The sequence below is a fragment of the Leptodactylus fuscus genome, chromosome 2, assembly GCF_031893055.1.
Source record: "Leptodactylus fuscus isolate aLepFus1 chromosome 2, aLepFus1.hap2, whole genome shotgun sequence".
NCBI lineage: Eukaryota > Metazoa > Chordata > Amphibia > Anura > Leptodactylidae > Leptodactylus > Leptodactylus fuscus.
Genome location: NC_134266.1, coordinates 20,861,623 through 20,882,751, shown reverse-complemented (window position 1 = coordinate 20,882,751; position 21,129 = coordinate 20,861,623). Strand labels below are relative to the sequence as shown.

General features: G+C 44.8%; 1 protein-coding gene across 1 annotated transcript in view; it reads right to left on the bottom strand.

Annotated features, from left to right (window-relative positions):
• Positions 1–21,129, bottom strand: part of SYNJ1 (synaptojanin 1) — a 70,854-nt gene that overhangs the window by 8,918 nt on the left and 40,807 nt on the right. Inside the window, exons 13-29 of the mRNA XM_075263440.1 lie at positions 21,120–21,129; positions 20,822–21,013; positions 19,175–19,256; positions 18,300–18,440; positions 18,023–18,215; positions 14,269–14,427; positions 13,808–13,964; positions 13,464–13,581; positions 13,159–13,374; positions 11,230–11,308; positions 7,602–7,764; positions 4,584–4,799; positions 3,590–3,727; positions 2,783–2,821; positions 1,742–1,777; positions 844–908; positions 22–124 (exon numbers count right to left, since the gene is read on the bottom strand). The exon at positions 21,120–21,129 is cut by the window's right edge and continues 14 nt beyond it. Of these exons, the coding sequence (XP_075119541.1) occupies positions 22–124; positions 844–908; positions 1,742–1,777; positions 2,783–2,821; positions 3,590–3,727; positions 4,584–4,799; positions 7,602–7,764; positions 11,230–11,308; positions 13,159–13,374; positions 13,464–13,581; positions 13,808–13,964; positions 14,269–14,427; positions 18,023–18,215; positions 18,300–18,440; positions 19,175–19,256; positions 20,822–21,013; positions 21,120–21,129 (2,107 nt within the window). The remainder of the gene's footprint in view (positions 1–21; positions 125–843; positions 909–1,741; positions 1,778–2,782; positions 2,822–3,589; positions 3,728–4,583; positions 4,800–7,601; positions 7,765–11,229; positions 11,309–13,158; positions 13,375–13,463; positions 13,582–13,807; positions 13,965–14,268; positions 14,428–18,022; positions 18,216–18,299; positions 18,441–19,174; positions 19,257–20,821; positions 21,014–21,119) is intronic.

Sequence of the window (21,129 nt, the reverse complement as noted above, 5' to 3'; positions counted from 1 at the left end):
TGTATACGAGGACATACGTACCTTTGGCTGGCTCAGCAGCTTTCACTGGTGCCTCAGTATTTGGTCTGATCTGTGCTTGTCGGGTTTGGGGGATACTAATAACCCCGGCACGAGGAGGTATTATCTAGGGCAAAACAGAAGAACACACATTTAGTGAACCTCAGACTCTTCTATAGAGCGCCGCCACTGAAATATATTTTATTTAATCTTGGATAGGGACTGGAAAGACCTGTCCGCAGCGAGGTTACGGATCCTCGTCTCAGTTGTGAGCAGACAGCAGATCCAGATCTGAGATGATGAGCAGACTCATGTCTTATAGTTGGGGTGCCGAGGATACACTGCCTAATAACCTCAGGGGTGTCTGACAGTACAGACCTTGACATTGCAAACCCTTCCCATGAATGCACCAGAATAACTATTTTTTGCAATCATACATTGGCCATAACCCTTTGATGGCGGATATGAGGGAAAATATCCCTATTAACCGCTCCCAAACTACTTAGCTCAGGTAGAACGGACATCCATATTAGATTGGATCCACAAATGATCTAATGTGTGCGGTTGTCACGAGACTGTCCCCCAAAAATGTCAGGTGAAGGAATCAGACTTGATAGATTTCACACCCCACAACTAAATAAATTCAGAAACCAGACCAGTCTACTAACTTATTAGAACCCTAGTTCAGACTACTCAGGTCTCAGACCACAGAAAATAGCAGTCAGATCCTAGATCCGATGCAAGCCATTACTAGGACACTGGTGCCCGAGCAGAAGAGGGCTAGGGGTAGCAGCTCGTCCCTCCCCAATCTCCCTGTAAGCAAGGGGTCAGAAATGTCACACTCACCGGCCTCACCGAGGCGCAGGGGGCAGTCGCTGGGGCTCCAAGCTGCGGAGGAAGCTGTGCACGAACTGAAATACATATTGAGAACCCAAATCAGTTCATTTCTCCATATGACCAAGTCTGCACTTGAGAAAGGTCCCTGTAGTCTTAGGACTGAAACGTTGCAATGGAATAAATCTTCACCCATTTAATTCACATTTTTGGAGTGCTGTCCATTTTTTGCATGACAAGTCTGTACTAGTGACTTGGTGGAATAAGACTGGGAAGTGCGCAGGGCCCCATATATGTATTAATATTTCATCTTGAAAGCATCCTTGATAGACTACAAGGATGCTACACTAGAAGTATGCAAAGACGCCACGAATGTTATAAAAAAAAAATAAAAATAAAGCATAATATCTTTAAAAAAAAAAAAATGCAAACCATGCCATTGTGAATTGCCTTCCATGTCATCAATGCAATTTTTATGGGCCCCGTGCACTTACGCAATAATACATGCCTTAAACCCTCCTGTCATTTTGGAGACTCCTAAGCCTCCATGGTAAAAGACGACAAACTCTGTGTAGTCTGATCTTGCAGTCATACTTCCAGTCAATGTACATTTACAGTAAAGCGAGGAGTGTTGGGCGTATGACTGAGATGCAGACAAAAAACCAATAGGATATTTTTACATTTTTTTTATTCCATTGTAGCAATAAAATTCTTGCCAAGCTATACACATGTATGTATTTGGTATCAATATACACACATAGAAGCGAGCCCATAGTTAAACCAGCTATATTAGAATATAACACGATCGCCGCGACTACTGGATATTAGTAGGGAGCCGTTCTATGACACATGCTGATTTAGTACACTCATGCAGTCCTCAGTAGGGTGGTCCATTTACCTTCTGCATCACGGCGAGCTACCCCCGGGCTGGGAGGAGCGCCCCCACCTTGTTGAAGAGAGAAAAGACACTAAAGATTTTAGAGACCGTAACAACAGAAGCTTCACATTGACGGACAGGTGACAAGGAAAGACAGCATCAAGTACAGAGACACAACAAACAACGTCCTGAGTGTGTATGCAGTGTATTAGGAGGTAATGTGCGGGCCAGTTGTTTTCTGGAAAAGCTGGGTGACTAACAATATATCCCCTAATACATGACCTACAGCGGGGGTAGGCAACCTTCGGCACTGCAGCTGTTGTAAAACTACAACTCCCAGCATGCATACTTGCTCTGCTGTTCTTGGAAGTAAATGGAGCATGTTGGGAGTTGTAGTTTCACAGCATCAGGAGTGCCGGGGGTTGCTGACCCCTGATCTAGCGAGTCTCCTTTAGCCAACCCATGTTACAGGTGTATTGTACAGAGAAGCCCATTAGGAGATTTGGAAAGCTGGCTGACAACCTCTTTAGGAGCTATAGCGGTCTTCATTCAGCTTTTCTATAGTTCTGAATGGCAAATGCAGATCAATTATGGCGTAATTAGATAGATTTGTCACTCTGGTGTTTGGGAAAGCTGGATGATAGTCACTGTGGCAGCACAGAAAGGAGCCAAAATGAAGATGATGTAGCAAGAACCTACCTTTATGGCTGATTTTTGTCTCGGCTCACAGCAAAGAACAATATATATCAGAATGGAGACCAGATCAGATCTGTAAGCAAAGGCTACAGGGCTAAATCTGGAAGCCTGCAAGTCTTGGTAAAATCGCCACCATTGTGTCTATTGATGATCTTGAGGTTGTGTTGCTGGGATTTTACCATATCTTGCAAGAAATGTGATGAGACCGTTGTATCCGAGAGGCGTATGGCGCTAACTATGAATATTACAGAGCTGACATGACAGGGCAGACGATACACAGTAACAACACCACATGGATGACACAGGAAAGGGAAATGTAAACTGGACAGGTGCCCGATTTACATTCAGCACAAGGAGACAAGTGGATACTACCATTACCTCCCATCTCTTTCCTAGCCGGCGCAGGGCTTCTAGCACCTTAAACATGGCGCATGGAAAGCAGCAGAAAGCAAAACAGAGAGTGAATCAACAGTGTGATCAGTGTCTTGTATCAGTGCGTGGATCAGACATATGGTAAAGACATGCCCAATGTATGTGTCATACAGCACGTGTAGCATACAAACATTGTCTGAGCAGTGTCCATTGAAATTGGGCACAGCATGTCATCTATAGGTTACGTGATGATCGCCATTTACCATCTAACCACCCATAAATAAGCAGCCATTCATGGGGTGGTCTTAGGATGGACATTGGTGACCACCTGCATATGCTGCCAATGTCTGATCAATGGGATTCAACCACTGTGACACCCACCAATCCCCAGTAGCACCAATGCAAGTAAAGCAGAGCGAAGCTTTCTCTCTCCCCAGATTTTTCTGTTTGGGTGCATGTTCGGTCCCTGCCGGTCATTCCACCAATGCTTACCATGAGATGACCTCTTGGGGGTGATTTTCCAACTGCTAGAGAACCCCTGGTAGCAGCCATCACTGTACAACTTACGCCATAAGTAAATCGTGCTAGCTTTAAGTCAATGGGAGCCGTTTTTGGAGGCGGATTCTGCATCAAAATCCTGCTGCCCAAAAACTACCCTCACCGTTTTTAACATATTGCAATCTTCACGATTTCTGCTCATCTGGTCATGTTGTATATACCATGGATATAACGTTCAAGTCATCATTGTACTACGGTGTCCTACATCACTGCCTTGCTCATAGAGGACTATATAGCAGCAGATTTAACCCTTACCTGATGGAGGAGGTGGACGCTGCGGGGGTGCAGGTCGTGCCGGTGGGGCGCCAGGTCTTGGAGGGGGGGCCCGTTTAGGTTCCAGAGATAGAGATGGAGCATCCTTTAATACTACTGGCTGGAAGTCTTCTGGAGAACCTATTAATACATATAGCAACATCAGAGCCATCTATAATAGAGCAGCATGCACCTATACACAACTGGTATACAGGGTCTGGCAGCAGAGCATGCTGGGATATATACGCATATAAATGCATACAACTCACTAAACTTACCAGTCTTTAGTTTTGACAATGCAGATTTTTTTTTAAAACATTGATTTTGAGTTAATGGGTATTATGTCTGTGATGCAAAGTTATTACTATGCAAAACTTTTAGGCAGGTGTGTTAAATATTCTACAAAGTAAAAATGCTTTCAGAAATAGAAGAGTTAATTGTTTATTTTTGGCAATTAACAAAATGAAGTGAATGAAGAAAAGAGAAATGTAAATCCCATCTATATTCGGTGTGACCTTTGCCCTTTGGAGGAGGAGTCCTGGAAGTGATGATACGGCCCCCACAGATATACCCCTGATCTCATCATCATCCAGTCTGTCTGGGATGGCATGAAGAGACAGACTGATTGGACAAGATGGCGGGAACAACCTCCCTGCCCAGTCCTGCCAAAAACTGACTGCAAGTACTGAGAAGCACTGATGGAAGGCAAAGGGCAAAGGTCACACCGAATATTGATGGATTGATTGATTTACATTGCTCTTTTCTTTCATTCATTTCATTATGTTAGTTGACAAAAACAAACTATTAAAAGGTCTAGTTTTAGAAACATTCTTACTGTGCAGTACCTTTTCCACACGTGCCTATTAATTTTGCACAGTATTTATACCTATAAGAAGCAGTGAATAGCCCATTCATGTAATGTGGAAAATAGAGCAGGATTACAATACTGGGCATACAGGTGAATATGCCATGTATGGTGGACATTGATGTACTGTACCTTGAGATGAGGTAACTGGGGGTCCTGGGGTCTTTGCAGGTGCGCGGCTTGGACGCACAGGCAAAGCAGGAGGGGGTCCCTCTGGCATGGTGGGTGAGGGGCATGGACTTGATCGAGGAGAAGAGCTCGGAGATGACCCCATGGTGGAGCATGATGACGGCTGTAGATGCTGAGGAAGAATTTCCTCCACTTCTGCACTATAGTCATCCACGTCACCTGTGGAATGGACAGATAACTGGTCACATGCCTGGAAATACACAAACAATTCTACAAGGGGTTAAATAACAAAATAGTACACAGAAATATGTCAAGGTAGATCTCAAAACTAGATAGTTTATCCTTACCCAGATTGTGACAAGTGCTAGTGCAGGTCTTCACTAAAGCCGGAGTAGTACACAATGGCTTCCCACGCATGCGCTGGACTTTGTGCACAGAAGTCAAGGTGAAGATCCTCAGCTTTAGTGAAGAGTTACACACGTGCTATGTGCATATAGCACGGTCTAATTGGGATGACTCTTTTTAGATACCCCACCCAATACCCGGCTCTATTTATCAGAGCAGTATACAGTGCAAGGGAAAAACAGAAACCCCGACCTACATCAAAAGCCTCTCACCCCGTAACTAATACTCTGCTATGTGGGGGCATGAACCCCGAAACAGCTGTCTACAGGTGGGTGTCTTGTTAAAGGGTCAGACACTGAGATATAGGCTAGCTACCTCCAATAAGTGGCACTAGAGAGACAGACTTCTTCCTTCTTCAGTGATGTCGCTACTTCTAGAAGAGAGTCACGATAACTAGATCCTTCTGATATAACAGGGGTCATGCTGAATACTTTTAACGAGAATAGGTTATGATAGGAGTCGTGGAGCGTCACATTGTCACCTCGGCTGTGATCCCATGCCGTGTGACCCCTATCTAATTATCTCCCTTTGTAATGCAAGAATGGGCTGGAGAACCCGCTCATAGGGATAATCTGAAGACTACAGATTGTGCACTAGTCTGATAAATTGGTGTCTTATTCTGTCGTTTCTAGAGATGAGCGAGTAGATTCGATCGAACACCTCCCCTGCATAGTATTTGGTGTAAAAAAAAAAAAAAAAAAAAAAAAAAGCGCCAGGGAAGGTGGGAGGGGAATCTAATATTTACGGCGTGGTATTCGACCGAGTACACCAATAACTATACGAAGATCGAATACTACTCGCTCATCTCTAGACTCGTTTCTTGTAATGTCTGGTTAGGTTTTTTGCAGCGTAAGAGAATGGACCGAAATGATTCCTATTCTGTAAGGTCACATACTGTAACCTATCTAGGACAGCCCAGCTGTTGAGAAATGTGCAAGGTTTTATATTGGATCTTGGCGAGATCGCCAGTACACAGAGTCTTATAGGTTGCACAGTGCGGTGTGTAATAAGTAGGCAGGTTAGTTCTCTTATAGGATGAAGAAAGCTATCCCTATTAGAGATATAGGGCCGCTGTTTTTTTAGGGTACCTCGCTCCAATAGGTATCACTATAGACCGTTTTCTTTTTCTTGGAACAGAGCGAATATACATACTTTGGACTTTGGAGCATTGTCTAGCCTATAAGAGACTGTTCGCATGAAGCTTCAAATTCTGGTTAGAATCTGCCTCCCATTGTCTGTGATAAAAGATTTTTTTTGTTTCCCAGAACTCTAAAGACCACCTTAAATTCCTCCACACATTCTATTGTGTGAACATACCCTAAGATTTCCTATGCCAGCTGGTGGTGTCCAGAAGGCGCCACCGATTGTATAGTGGCTGTGCGATGTTACTGCAGCTGGTCTCTGGAAGTGAATGAGAGCTGAGGTGTAATGGCATATCTTAGCCATTATACAATGTATGGAACTGTACCAGTCCTGAACATCTGATCAGCGTAGGGGCTGGATGTCAGGCCGCCCCAATCAGATATTGATGACTTATCTTGCCAGGTCATCAAAATTAAAATAAATCCCAGAAAACCCCTTTAGGCTAAGGCCCCACGGGTCGTATCCACAGGACTAAAGCGCTGCGTGAACACATTGCGGTTCTTTCCGCAGCGCTTTCAAGAGAAAGTTCACAGAGTTTTCCTCTGCGGACTTTCTCTTAACATTATATCATTAACATTAAAGCTGCCGGCGTTTCCGTAGATATAATTGACAAGCAGCGTGTCCGTGCTGCGATCTTTTCTGCAAAGTGGGGATGGGATTCGCATACTGTACAACGCCGCGATTTTTCCTGCAGCATCTCCGCTGCAGGCAAATCGCGGTGTTTCCAGTCCTTGGGGCCCCGGCCTTAGGGCCAAGAAAACATGTACACAGGACCACCGCAGGTAACGTCCTAAGACAAAGAGCAGTCAAAATTTATGCCACAGATTTCATCTCTGACTGGTCCGATTTTTAAAACTTTGCATTGTAATAACTGGAAACCGCGCCAAACACAAAGCAAGAAATTGACCTTCTGTCGGTTTACCTGCAGCACAAGACACTTTGCTCTGTGGGTTTCTTTATCAGTATGTGGATGTATATTGCAGAGGGTTAACCGTTCACTATTACGAAGCAGGTTCGCCACTGCCATGATGCCATGTAAAATGAGCCATGTACAGTACAGTGCAAAAGTTTTAGGCAGGGGTGTGTGTGTAGCTGCAAAGTAACAATAATTGCAGAAATAGAAGGGTTAATAGTTTATTTAATCAATTTGACGATAATTGAAGCGAACGAAGAAAAGAGAAATGTAAATCCCACAGAAGACCTGTGCTTTGTTCTCCAATATGGCGGCAGGAACAACCTCCCTGCTTGAGTCCCGCCAAAAACTGTCTGAAAGTACAGAGAAGAACTGACGGAAGGCAAAGGTCACAGCGAATATTGATGGGATTTCCATTTCTTTTCCCTTCATTTTGGTCATTTACAAATAGAAACAATTAACCCTTTTATTTCTGAAAGGCTCCTAACAGCCTAAATTCCCTCCCATGCCTAAAACTTTTGCAAACTATCCATAGATCGGAGATACCCTGCAGTGATCACCTTCCATATCGAAGTCTGCGGCGACGTCTGCATCTTCTCCTAGCAGTGTGGAGCTGGTAGAACAAGGCAATGCTATGGTTATCCTCTCCAAGCTCATCTCCTCCTCCACCTGAGCTATCCAGTCGGGGTTCTTCAGCTGAATATTCATTGTCTTCCCCAATACCTGCGTTCAATAAGGAGCGATAGATTACAACCGCGGCTACAAGAAGAAATATTCACTTTCATTACAGCTTATTACAATTGCTAGAGGTGCATTTTTTAGGCCGCACGCTGAGAAGGAGCATTCATTATTCATCTTAATAGGACTCTCCCTGCGGCTTTGGAAAGTAATCGCTTCTTAGAGACGAAACGGGAGATATTTTATTCACGCTATGAAAAATCACTCGATTTTCAGTCATATCGTAAAGGGCGGGAGACAGTAAAAAGCTCACAATGGATCACCCGGCTGGATTTCTGCAATTGAAATTAAGTCAAAATGAACCTCATCAGTACGCGCGCTTTCATCGTCTTTGTGCCTTGTGGCGAGACGGTGCATATTTTACCGGAAAGCTGGATTTTGACTTTCAACTTTTCACCTGTAGAATTTGTGCAGCCAAAAACTGCAGCAGTAAATAGCACAAAAAGCCAGGAAAGGAGAAAATCCAAACCGCTGGATACCGGTATGGGCCGCAAGAGCAATAGCCATAACAAAGATGGCTGCATGTGATACGGTGTGCGGCTTTCTATCTGATGGTTCGGCAGGAAGGTTGTGTTGCCAGCAGGGGTGTAACTACCAGGGTAGCAGCAGTAGTGGCTGCCAAGGGTCCGGGACACTAGCACAAAAAACACGGTTACTTTCCTCTCCTGGCTCTGGAAGGCTTCAGGCCTACTTGGTGACGTCATGTGGGCCGGGCCCAATGAGTTGCCACGGAAGCCCTGGTTCAAGAGATGTCTCTTCCATCAGTGAAGATGGCCGACATCAGCAGGGAGTGCGCCAGGGCCAAGGAGAGGTAAGTAACAGTGTTTTTTATGCTTGTATCCTCCTCTGGGTCTGGGAGTTCATTGTGTGAGAAAGTGTATTACAAAAGTTTGCCATGGTCATTATATATACCGGTTTCTACACACGCACACTATATACATATACAGCTCTGGAAAAAAAAAAAAATTAAGAGACCACTGCAAAAATTTTAGTTACTCCGATTTTTCTCTTGTATCATTTCATCAATGAGAAGCAAAGGAGAGCCAGGCTGAAGTTTGCCAAAGACCCTAAGGATTAGACCATAGAGGACTGGAGTAAGGTCATCTTCTCCGATGAGTCTAATTTTCAGCTTTGCCCAACACCAAGTCGTCTAATGGTTAGACGAAGCCCCGGAGAGGCGTAAAAGTCACAGTGTCTTACACCCCCTGTGAAGTTTGGTGGAAATTCTGTGATAATCTGGGATGGAATTGGACAGATTAATCTTTGTGAAGGACGTATGAATCAAGCCGCAAGCTTCCTTCTGCTCAGGCAATGTTCCCCAACTCTGAGGACTGGATTTTCCAGCAGGACAATGCCACACCACAGCTAGGTCCATCAATGTGTGGATGAAGGAGCACCACATCAAGACCCTGTCACGGCCGGCCCAATCTCCAGACCTGAACCCCATTGAAAACCTCTGGAATGGAATCAAGAGGAAGATGGATAGTCACAAGCCATCAAACAAAGAAGAACTGCTTCCATTTTTGTGCCAGGATCAGCATAAGGTCACCCAAAAGCAGAGTGACAGACGGGTGGAAAGCCAAGACGCATGAAAGCTGGGAGTAAAAATCCTGGTTATTCCACCAAATATTGATTTCTGATCTTCCTGAGTTATAACATTATTATTGTTGTTTCTAAATGAATACGATCTCGTTTTGAGGTTTGACAGCACGCCTTCTTTTTTTTATTATTTTGGCAATTTCTCATTTGCTGCAAATAAATACCAAATTTTTTGCTTTGAATTTCGGAGACAAGTTGTCAGTAGTTTATATAATAAAAGAACAATGTACATTTTACTCAAAAACATACCAATGAAGAGAAAAATCAGAGAAACTGAAAATTTAGCAGTGATCTCTTAATTTTTTCCAGAGCTGTGTGTATATATATATATATATATATATATATATATATATATATATATATATATATATATATATATATATACATATATACATACATATATATACATACATATACACATACACACACACACATATATACACACACACAGTACAGACCAAAAGTTTGGACACACCTTCTCATTCAAAGAGTTTTCTGTATTTTCAAAACTATGAAAATTGTAGATTCACACCGAAGGCATCAAAACTATGAAGTAACACATGTGGAATTATAGACTTAACCAAAAAGTGTGAAAGCAGCTAAGTAAAGAAAAACGAGTGGCCATCATTACTTTACGAAATGAAGGTCAGTCAGTCCGAAAAATTGGGAAAACTTTGAAAGTGCAGTTGCAAAAACCATCAAGCACTACAAAGAAACTGGCTGACATGAGGACCGCCCCAGGAAAGGAAGACCAAGAGTCACCTCTGCTGCGGAGGATAAGTTCATCTGAGTCACCAGCCTCAGAAATCGCAGATTAACAGCAGCTCAGATTAGAGACCAGGTCAATGCCACACAGAGTTCTAGCAGCAGACACATCTCTACAACAACTGCTAAGAGGAGACTTTGTGCAGCCGCCGGCCTTCATGGTAAAATAGCTGCTAGAAAACCACTGCTAAGGACAGGCAACAAGCAGAAGAGACTTGTTTGGGCTAAAGAGCACAAGGAATGGACATTAGACCAGTGGAAATCTGTGCTTTGGTGTGATGAGTCCAAATTTGAGATCTTTGGTTCCAACCACCGTGTCTTTGTGCGACACAAAAAAGGTGAACGGATGGATTCTACATGCCTGGTTCCCACCGCAAAGCATGGAGGAGGAGGTGTGATGGTGTGGGGGGGCCAAGCTGGTGACTGTGTTTGGGATTTATTCAAAATTGAAGGCATACTGAACCAGCATGGCTATCACAGCATCTTACAGCGGCATGCTATTCCATCCGGTGTGTGTTTAGTTGGACCATGATTTCTTTTTCAACAGGACAATGACCCCAAACACCTCCAGGCTGTGTAAGGGCTATTTGACCAAGAAGGAGAGTGATGGGGTGATACGCCAGATGACCTGGCCTCCACAGTCACCAGACCTGAACCCAATCCAGATGGTTTGGGGTGAGCTGGACCACAGAGTGAAGGCAAAAGGCCAACAAGTGCTAAGCATCTCTGGGAACTCCTTCAAGACTGTTGGAAGACCATTTCCGGTGACTACCTCATGAAGCTCATCAAGAGAATGCCAAGAGTGTGCAAAGCAGGAATCAAAGCAAAAGGTGGCTACTTTGAAGAACCGAGAATATAAGGCAGATTTTCAGTTGTGTCACACTTTTTTGCTAAGTATATAATTCCACATGTGATACTTCATAGTTTTGATGTCTTCAGTGTGAATCTACAATTTTTATAGTCATGAAAATACAGAAAACGCATTGAATGAGAAGGTGTGTCCAAACTTTTGGTCTGTACTGTACCTACACAGATTCTGCTGACTTTACAGCAAGTAACTTCTACGTACACAAAACTACCATTTACCTCAACACCATTAAGCTTTAGAGCAGCAAGAGCAGAACTTCCTTCAAGGAACGTAACCCACATCTTATCGTCGACAAACCTGCAGAGATGAAGGACTAGTTATTACTACTATACTGGACAAACAGCAGATTCAAGTCACATAAAACGTAAGAAGAATCGGTCAATCTTCTATAATGTGTATGGGCCGAGTTCATCTCACAGCTGTGTATGCACGCATGTTTGCGACAATTTTTGATGCACCAAAAATGTCCCTTGTACGCTAAAAATGGTATGACCCAACAAACATTAATTCGATAACCTATTTAACCGCTTCCTGTGATGGAAGAGATAGAACTGGGGTGATGTGACCGCAGTAGATGGTAATAGTATGCATTGATGTGACTGAGGAGGTCAATGAGTTTCCACAGCACAGGCTCCTAATTCTGCCTGAGGCCTAGTAGTTTGCCTATTACTTTTATGCTGACACCCAATACTCTTAGGAGTACTATGTAGTCCAAGGTATTATGTAGAATCAAAGGATCGCAGCTTCTAATCCCATATGGCGTTGCCCTCAACACATTTAGACACCATCTAAAACAATACAGAAGCAGACTGAGGTTCACAGAAAGGGGTGGGGCTTAAAGGGGATGTTCATGGACTGTAAACCGAACCCAAAGGTTGTGGCCTAGCACAGGTAACCGGCTATGAAAACTGCAGAGGAGGTAAGAGGTGGAGTGCCCTTATGGACAGGGGGCGGTTCCCCGGATTTGTCAAGAAAACAGTCAAACGGTTACACATTGCAAACCATAATCAGTCTTTTTTGATGGATTAGTCAATGGGTATCCGACATAAAAACCCAAAGCTGTCCACTGGTGTCCATTTGCCCCCCTTCCTTCTTTATTCTGAGTACGTACAGAGAGAAAAGAGGAGGAAAAAACCGGATTGCAATCAGTTTGTGTCTGTATTCAATGGTGAAAAAACAAAACGGATGTGTTGCGGTCCATCATGTATCCTTAGGCTAGGTTAACATAGGGATTTTTGGACCGGATTCTGACGCGGAATGCACCTTAGAATCCGGTCCAAAAAACGCCTCCCATTGACTTCAATGGGAGCCGTTCATTTCTTTTTTTCTACTAGTGGTTTTGTGCCGCTCGCAGAAAAAGAAGAAGAAGCGACCTGCCCTTTTCTTGCCGCGGATTCCGAAGTGGAATCCGCTGCAGCGTCCGCGATACCTCCCTCCCGACTAGGCCCATTCATTTGGGCCTAATCCGGAGCAGAACACCGGTGCATCAAAATCCAGGCCAAAAATCCCCGTGTGAACCCAGCCTTATTTTTTTGGACATTGTTGCAAGTCTGACTTTTGTCTCTGTACAATCGAGCTGATGAAGGGCGTACTTGTTGAAAGTTTGTAAAACCCAATGAAATCTATGAGTTCCTTGATCCATTCTAATCCATTTTTATGATGTTTTGAAGGATCAGTGTGGAGACAACAATGCTGGTGTGAACCCAACCTTAGTAACTATACTGTACATGGTGTCCAAAAAAAAAAAAAAAATTGCATAAAATCACCCCAATTTAAAATCACAATAAACTACAGATCGTCCCGCTAAAAACAAGACTTCATCTGGCTACATCACCAATAGAATAAAATAGGTGGAAACTTTTAAAATACATATAATCTGATTCTGAAGGGGATAAGATTTACGGGAATTTTTTGCTTGTGATCTAATCTCAGAGGTTTAGCAGTTACACCAGTGTATAAGTGAAAGGAAAATTCCACCTCGGTCTGAAACCCCGCACTTGGCACAGATCCGCTTTGATCTCCTTCTGCAGAAAGTTTTTGGCGATAAGAATCAGAACAAGACTCTTGAGTCATAGAAATGTCACCTGAAACTTTCAGGAGTGGGCGTTCAGACTTGTACAGAGCGGTAAGCTGCAGGGGACTCTCACCTTATAAGTATGACCTCCCCGTATCCTGCAAACTGCTGCAGCAGCTCATCAATAAGGTTATCGTCAAAATAGCCCTCCTGTGGGGATGTGCTTTGTATGGAGACCATGACGGTCCCGTCCGGGGGCCCCTGGGTGGCAATAACCTCCTTATAGATCTTTTGTCTCTCTTCGGCCTCAGTCTCAAATATATCTATATCGATTAGTGCGACAACCGGCCTTCGGGACAAGAACATATACAGCATCAGTGACAAGAATACACATATACGGGATATAATGGAGCTATAATAATCTGCTGCAGCCATTACCTGTGGTCAGAGGTTTTCAGCTCCGCCCTGCCATAGTGCAACAATGTACCTGGATTCCAGGTATAAGGAATGTTTCGACCTTCTTGTACACTAGAGTTCAGGAGATCTAAGTCTTCAGCTGGAGTAAAGGAAATGCAAAAATTTAAAAAAAAAAAAAAAAAAAAAAATACTCAAAACGCAAAGACTATTGTGTAAACCAATATCATCTCTATCAGTGGGTGCAGAGTGTTCTGGGGGAGTGTGGGAGGACACCAGAGTACTTGGCAGAATAGGGAAATTTAGGTGCTAAGACACCCTCATCAATTGCAAGTGCGAACTTGAAGCAACGCCGACACCCTAAATACCTGATCTATCAAAGGGCCATTTTCTTCTCTTCCAAAGAATACGATCTGTCCATGCGGGGGTCCGACACTTTTCACTTGTATCATAATCATCAGAGAACAAGTCATATTTGTAGGTGGGTGCAAAAGTTATCTTTCCTTCTGAGAAACCCCGGAATACCTGGGAATGAAAAAAAAAAAAAAAAAGTTACCAGAAAAATGATCAGAAAACTTGTTTAAGATCCCAAACCAACAACATGTCCTTATGCTGCTGGGATGTGGGGACCCAAAACTGGTGCCCAGATCCCATCCATGGCTGTGTATGACATTTTTTTAAGTTTTAATCTGCCAACGTGCAGTTGAAGTCAGGACGTGAACATCTCAAGGGCCTGGTGGACAAGTCTTGGTTTGCACTTGAGTTCAAACAGCCCTTATGACAATGGGAAGTGCAGTAGTATTGTAACAAGCAACCTATAGAGACCTACCTGGCCACTATTCTTCTGGTTAATAAGCTGATCTCCTACAATAAGTGAATCCCAGTTCTGATTCCTGATCAGCTCTTTGACCTCTTCATTAGGTAAGTCAATGCGATAGTTAAAATCTCCACACCAGAAGACGTAGTCATGAGAAAACAGCATTCTACCCTGCACGAAGAAACGGCAACAATTACAGGACATTCTGTAGGATCGGCAGTGTGGATGGGAAGAGAAGAAGGAAGGAGACAAGGAAAGAGAAAGACGGAAGAAGATTAGAAAATAAAGAGAAGAAAGGAATGACCGGAAAGCAAAGAAGGCCAAAAAGAGGAGAAAGCCAGCGTCTAAGAAGAGTAAGACTGCACAGCAGAGGAGGAAGGAAGACTGCGCAGCAGAGGAGGAAGGAAGACTGCACAGAAGAGGAGGAAGGAAGACTGCACAGAAGAGAAGGTAGGAAGACTGCACGCAGAGGAGGAAGGAAGACTGCACAGCAGAGGAGGAAGGAAGACTGAGCAGCAGAGGAGGAAGGAAGACTACACAGAAGAGGAGGAAGGAAGACTGCACAGAAGAGAAGGTAGGAAGACTGCACGCAGAGGAGGAAGGAAGACTGCACAGCAGAGGAGGAAGGAAGACTGAGCAGAATAGGAGGAAGGAAGACTGAGCAGAATAGGAGGAAGGAAGACTGAGCAGAATAGGAGGAAGGAAGACTGCATAGAAGAGGAGGAAGGAAGACTGCATAGGAGGAAGGGAGACTGCATAGAAGAGGAGGAAGGGAGACTGCGCAGAATAGGAGGAAGGAAGACTGAGCAGAAGAGGAGGAAGGAAGACTGCGCAGCAGAGGAGGAAGGAAGACTGCATAGAAGAGGAGGAAGGGAGACTGCGCAGAAGAGGAAGAAGGAAGATTGAGCAGAAGAGGAGGAAGGAAGACTGAGCAGAATAGGAGGAAGGAAGACTGAGCAGAATAGGAGGAAGGAAGACTGCACAGAATAGGAGGAAGGAAGACTGCACAGCAGAGGAGGAAGGAAGACTGCACAGCAGAGGAGGAAGGAAGACTGCACAGAAGAGAAGGTAGGAAGACTGCACGCAGAGGAGGAAGGAAGACTGCACAGAAGAGAAGGTAGGAAGACTGCACGCAGAGGAGGAAGGAAGACTGCATAGAAGAGGAGGAAGGGAGACTGCGCAGAAGAGGAGGAAGGAAGACTGCGCAGTAGAGGAGGAAGGAAGACTGCGCAGAAGAGGAGGAAGGAAGACTGCGCAGAAGAGGAGGAAGGAAGACTGCGCAGAATAGGAGGAAGGAAGACTGCACAGAAGAGGAGGAAGGAAGACTGCACAGAAGAGAAGGTAGGAAGACTGCACGCAGAGGAGGAAGGAAGACTGCACAGCAGAGGAGGAAGGAAGACTGCGCAGCAGAGGAGGAAGGAAGACTACACAGAAGAGGAGGAAGGAAGACTGCACAGAAGAGAAGGTAGGAAGACTGCACGCAGAGGAGGAAGGAAGACTGCATAGAAGAGGAGGAAGGGAGACTGTGCAGAATAGGAGGAAGGAAGACTGAGCAGAAGAGGAGGAAGGAAGACTGCGCAGCAGAGGAGGAAGGAAGACTGCATAGAAGAGGAGGAAGGGAGACTGCGCAGAAGAGGAAGAAGGAAGACTGAGCAGAAGAGGAGGAAGGAAGACTGAGCAGAATAGGAGGAAGGAAGACTGAGCAGAATAGGAGGAAGGAAGACTGCACAGAATAGGAGGAAGGAAGACTGCACAGCAGAGGAGGAAGGAAGACTGCACAGCAGAGGAGGAAGGAAGACTGCACAGAAGAGAAGGTAGGAAGACTGCACGCAGAGGAGGAAGGAAGACTGCACAGAAGAGAAGGTAGGAAGACTGCACGCAGAGGAGGAAGGAAGACTGCATAGAAGAGGAGGAAGGGAGACTGCGCAGAAGAGGAGGAAGGAAGACTGCGCAGCAGAGGAGGAAGGAAGACTGCGCAGAAGAGGAGGAAGGAAGACTGTGCAGAAGAGGAGGAAGGAAGACTGCGCAGAATAGGAGGAAGGAAGACTGCGCAGAATAGGAGGAAGGAAGACTGCACAGAAGAGGAGGAAGGAAGACTGCACAGAAGAGGAGGAAGGAAGACTGCACAGAAGAGAAGGTAGGAAGACTGCACAGCAGAGGAGGAAGGAAGACTGCATAGAAGAGGAGGAAGGGAGACTGTGCAGAATAGGAGGAAGGAAGACTGAGCAGAAGAGGAGGAAGGAAGACTGCGCAGCAGAGGAGGAAGGAAGACTGCATAGAAGAGGAGGAAGGGAGACTGCGCAGAAGAGGAAGAAGGAAGACTGAGCAGAAGAGGAGGAAGGAAGACTGAGCAGAATAGGAGGAAGGAAGACTGAGCAGAATAGGAGGAAGGAAGACTGCACAGAATAGGAGGAAGGAAGACTGCACAGCAGAGGAGGAAGGAAGACTGCACAGCAGAGGAGGAAGGAAGACTGCACAGAAGAGAAGGTAGGAAGACTGCACGCAGAGGAGGAAGGAAGACTGCACAGAAGAGAAGGTAGGAAGACTGCACGCAGAGGAGGAAGGAAGACTGCATAGAAGAGGAGGAAGGGAGACTGCGCAGAAGAGGAGGAAGGAAGACTGCGCAGCAGAGGAGGAAGGAAGACTGCGCAGAAGAGGAGGAAGGAAGACTGCGCAGAAGAGGAGGAAGGAAGACTGCGCAGAATAGGAGGAAGGAAGACTGCGCAGAATAGGAGGAAGGAAGACTGCACAGAAGAGGAGGAAGGAAGACTGCACAGAAGAGGAGGAAGGAAGACTGCACAGAAGAGGAGGAAGGAAGACTGCACAGCAGAGGAGGAAGGAAGACTACGCAGAAGAGGAAGAAGGAAGACTGCGCAGAATAGGAGGAAGGAAGACTGCGCAGAATAGGAGGAAGGAAGACTGCGCAGAATAGGAGGAAGGAAGACTGCGCTGAATAGGAGGAAGGAAGACTGCGCAGCAGAGGAGGAAGGAAGACTGCACAGAAGAGGAGGAAGGAAGACTGCATAGAAGAGGAGGAAGGAAGACTGCGCAGAAGAGGAGGAAGGAAGACTGCGCAGAAGAGGAGGAAGGAAGACTGCATAGAAGAGGAGGAAGGGAGACTGCACAGAAGAAGAGGAAGGAAGACTGCATAGAAGAGGAGGAAGGAAGACTGCATAGAAGAGGAGGAAGGGAGACTGCACAGAAGAGGAGGAAGGGAGACTGCACAGAAGAGGAGGAAGGAAGACTGCATAGGAGGAAGGGAGACTGCATAGAAGAGGAGGAAGGGAGACTGCACAGAAGAGGAGGAAGGGAGACTGCATAGAAGAGGAGGAAGGGAGACTGCATAGAAGAGGAGGAAGGGAGACTGCACAGAAGAGGAGGAAGGAAGACTGCATAGAAGAGGAGGAAGGAAGACTGCATAGAAGAGGAGGAAGGGAGACTGCACAGAAGAGGAGGAAGGAAGACTGCATAGAAGAGGAGGAAGGGAGACTGCACAGAAGAGGAGGAAGGAAGACTGCATAGAAGAGGAGGAAGGAAGACTGCATAGAAGAGGAGGAAGGGAGACTGCACAGAAGAGGAGGAAGGGAGACTGCATAGAAGAGGAGGAAGATTGAGCAGAAGAAGAAGGAAGTAGATTAATGAAAAGAAGGAAAAAAGAAAGAATAATGAAATAAGATAGATGAGGGAAGAAAAAGAAAGAACAGGGAGAAAAGAAAAAAAAAAGAAGGAAGAAGAGGGCTGAAGACTAAGTTTACTCTGCACTTACCATTGGGAAGCTAAGCTTGCGAGCAATTTCATGATAATCCTCATTCCTCTCTTTCACTTGGGACTGGCCGGCTGCAAAGTGACTGCAGACAAAGCAGAGGCTGGTGGTGTGGAACAACATCCTGATGGCCACTGCACCTTTGTTTCCTGTGGCTCCCCCCATGCCGGTCTTAACGGTGTCTACAGCAACATCTCTGCCATACAAAGGCAAAGCCATCAGGAATGAAGAAGTTGTAGTGCTCACCTACTGACCGATGTAACAGACAACAGTGACTAACCTGATGAAAGGAGCGTGCTGGGGTCTTATAAATACAAATAGGCAGACCCCGACCAGCTGCTCCGAGGCTAGGAGAACATATTTATTATCCCTGGAGATGGTCTTCTGGAGCTCCGCGGCCCACAGCTTCTGGTTGGTTGTGCTGTAGAAATAGATCTGTAGTTACTGACTAGAGAATCTCAAGACTGAGGACTTTATCTCTTCCAGAACTGACAGGAAACCTAAGGCTGAGAACAACTGATGCTACAAAAATCCCTTTAATCTGGTATAAACGGGATCAAAAAAGTGCCAGATTATCGGATATTCTACATTATAACTAGCAAGATTAAAGGGTACCTCCAATTATAAACAACTTTGGATAGATGAAAAGTACCGGTGAAAATAAGAAGCTTTGTAATATACCTTTATTAAGGGTTTCTGATTCCGTCAGCGCCTATTAAGCTGTTCTCGTGCTTCTTATCTCCAATTTGACTACTTATTTACATTATATCCGTATTCAGCCTTACAATACAACTCTATGGAGCAGGGGTGGAGTAATTGACTGCCTCATTCTGTGCACTCTTAGCCCCTTATCTACAACCTAGCAGGATTAAAAACCGAGTAACAGCAGCAACTATTTGTGTGTCTTTTCTATCCCTCTCCTCTCTTCATAGACTAATGCAGAGAAAGTAACTGGATGAAAAGTGGAGAAGAAAACAGTTTTCTTATATTACAAGGTTTCTTATTTTAAGGTGTACTATTCATTTCTGAAAAGTTCTTTATAACTGGAGGTACGCTTTAAAGGAATTTCACAGTTCTGCATAATTCCAAGGTGTTCTACATCTATAAAAGAAAATGTGGCAGGTATATTACAAACACATGTTATATAGTGCTCACCTGGCATTGACAATGTTCCCTGCGTTCAATTCCACCATCTCCTCAAAGCCAATGGCAAATATGTCTATCGGCTTACTTCTATCTAAAAAATAAAAAATAAAAACAAAAAAAATTAGAATAAAATAAATAAATGAAAATATGGAGATCAGAACATGAGGAGCAGGAACGTGATTCACAGGGGCTCCTATCACAAGCCACATACAAGGGTGCGTCCGATGGTCCCCGTTCCATTGAGCATAGAGAAGGTCCTATCCCACTCTATGTTATAGGAACAGAACTCATCAGAAGCCCCCATAGGGGTGAGCACATCATGGAGTCAGACTATCATCTATCTGCATCTGCTGCAAACTCAGCCCCACATCGGCTATTCACATGAATGATATTTTGACAGTCAAAATATAGGCCCTGCTCTATTTTTGCCCGTTTTCATTGATCCCTGCAAACACTGTAATGGATGAGCGATCCCCGGGTACAAAATGCGTGTGAAAAACGCATCTTTTTCATGGCCATTTCAAACCGTGGTCATGTGAATGTGGGCCAAGTCTGATCAGCGCTCGTGTAGTAGAGCTGGAAGATGTCTATCAAGAACCTGAAAACTAGTAATATTAACCCAGGAGGGTGTAGAGACCATGGCAGGACTGACAGGAACACATGGCCACAGATAATAAGTCATCAGAAGGGCGTATTATAGGAGATAAGTGACCTCCAGGACCGCAGCCAGGGCTATTACTCGCTTATCTAGGAGTCACCTCAGAAAACCGCTCATCTGAAAAGGATCAACAGGAAGAATTTTTGTGCATTTTTATGGCACAGGCACAATCTTCCTACAAGGTATAATCAAAGGAAAAATTAGGATCACAAAAACATAATAATAAATTATTATTATTTTTATTATTATTCATTTTGCTTTGCTCTGGTGAGCTTTACTAGTCTGGCCGTACACTTTAGCTAGCAGTCCAGTGGCTGACAGCTATTCTTCATACTTGCCCCATACACATGCACCCTCAGCTTGGTTGAGTGCGCACGCGTTTTGAATGGGCAGAGGGAATAGCACAAGGGTATCATGAAACTCCTGGGCCCCAATGTAAAATTTACACCAAGCCCCTTAACTATACTGTATCCTTGATAATAGGGGTCTCCTCATATTGGGAAAATAGACCTTATGGGTCCCCTAAGGCTCCTGTGCTTGGATGCAACTGCACACTTTGCACTGTCTCAAATGGCAGGGTATGCCTCCGAGAATTAAAGGATTGGGCATGTTGAAATCCAACTACTGAGAGTTAGAGCACTTCCATACAGTCCTGCCATAATGGTTGGGTACAGCAGACATAACATATAGGCTACCTATTAGAGGTCTTAGATATCTACTGGAATATAGTAAGCTCTGCTCCATGTGGGCACAGATCTGCAAAACAACTAGTATGATCCAGTACACTTGTATAAGTCGGCCTGTGCCACAAATATGACTAGAACAGGACATAGTTCATATTTCGCAAATGGTTTCTATGGTTCGGACACAGTTCCGTAAAAACTGCAGACAAGTGTATGGGTTCATTGAAATTAATGGGTCTATATGCCATCTGTTTTTATGGATCTGATAGTGTGCACAGGATCTAACACTATGCAACAACCTATGGCCGCTGTTACCTTGGAACTCCTGGACTCCGGCAATTTTCGGGGCATCCAGCAGCCAGTCCGTCAGCGTTTGGTTCTTAAAGGCGATGCTTCGGAATTGCTTCCCACCATTCACGTTCCAGGTTCCTGCACAGATGCGGATCTTCCTAGGCTTGGCGTACCTGTAATAGTTCTCACACATGCTCCGTAATACTCTTGGCGATGCTACAAAAAATAAAGGCAAAATGTAGTCAGCCTCAAGCCTCATACATGGGAATAAAAAATGGTAATGGGGCATCACGGGCACTCAGTGCGGTCTATGTCACTATACCTGATTGTAA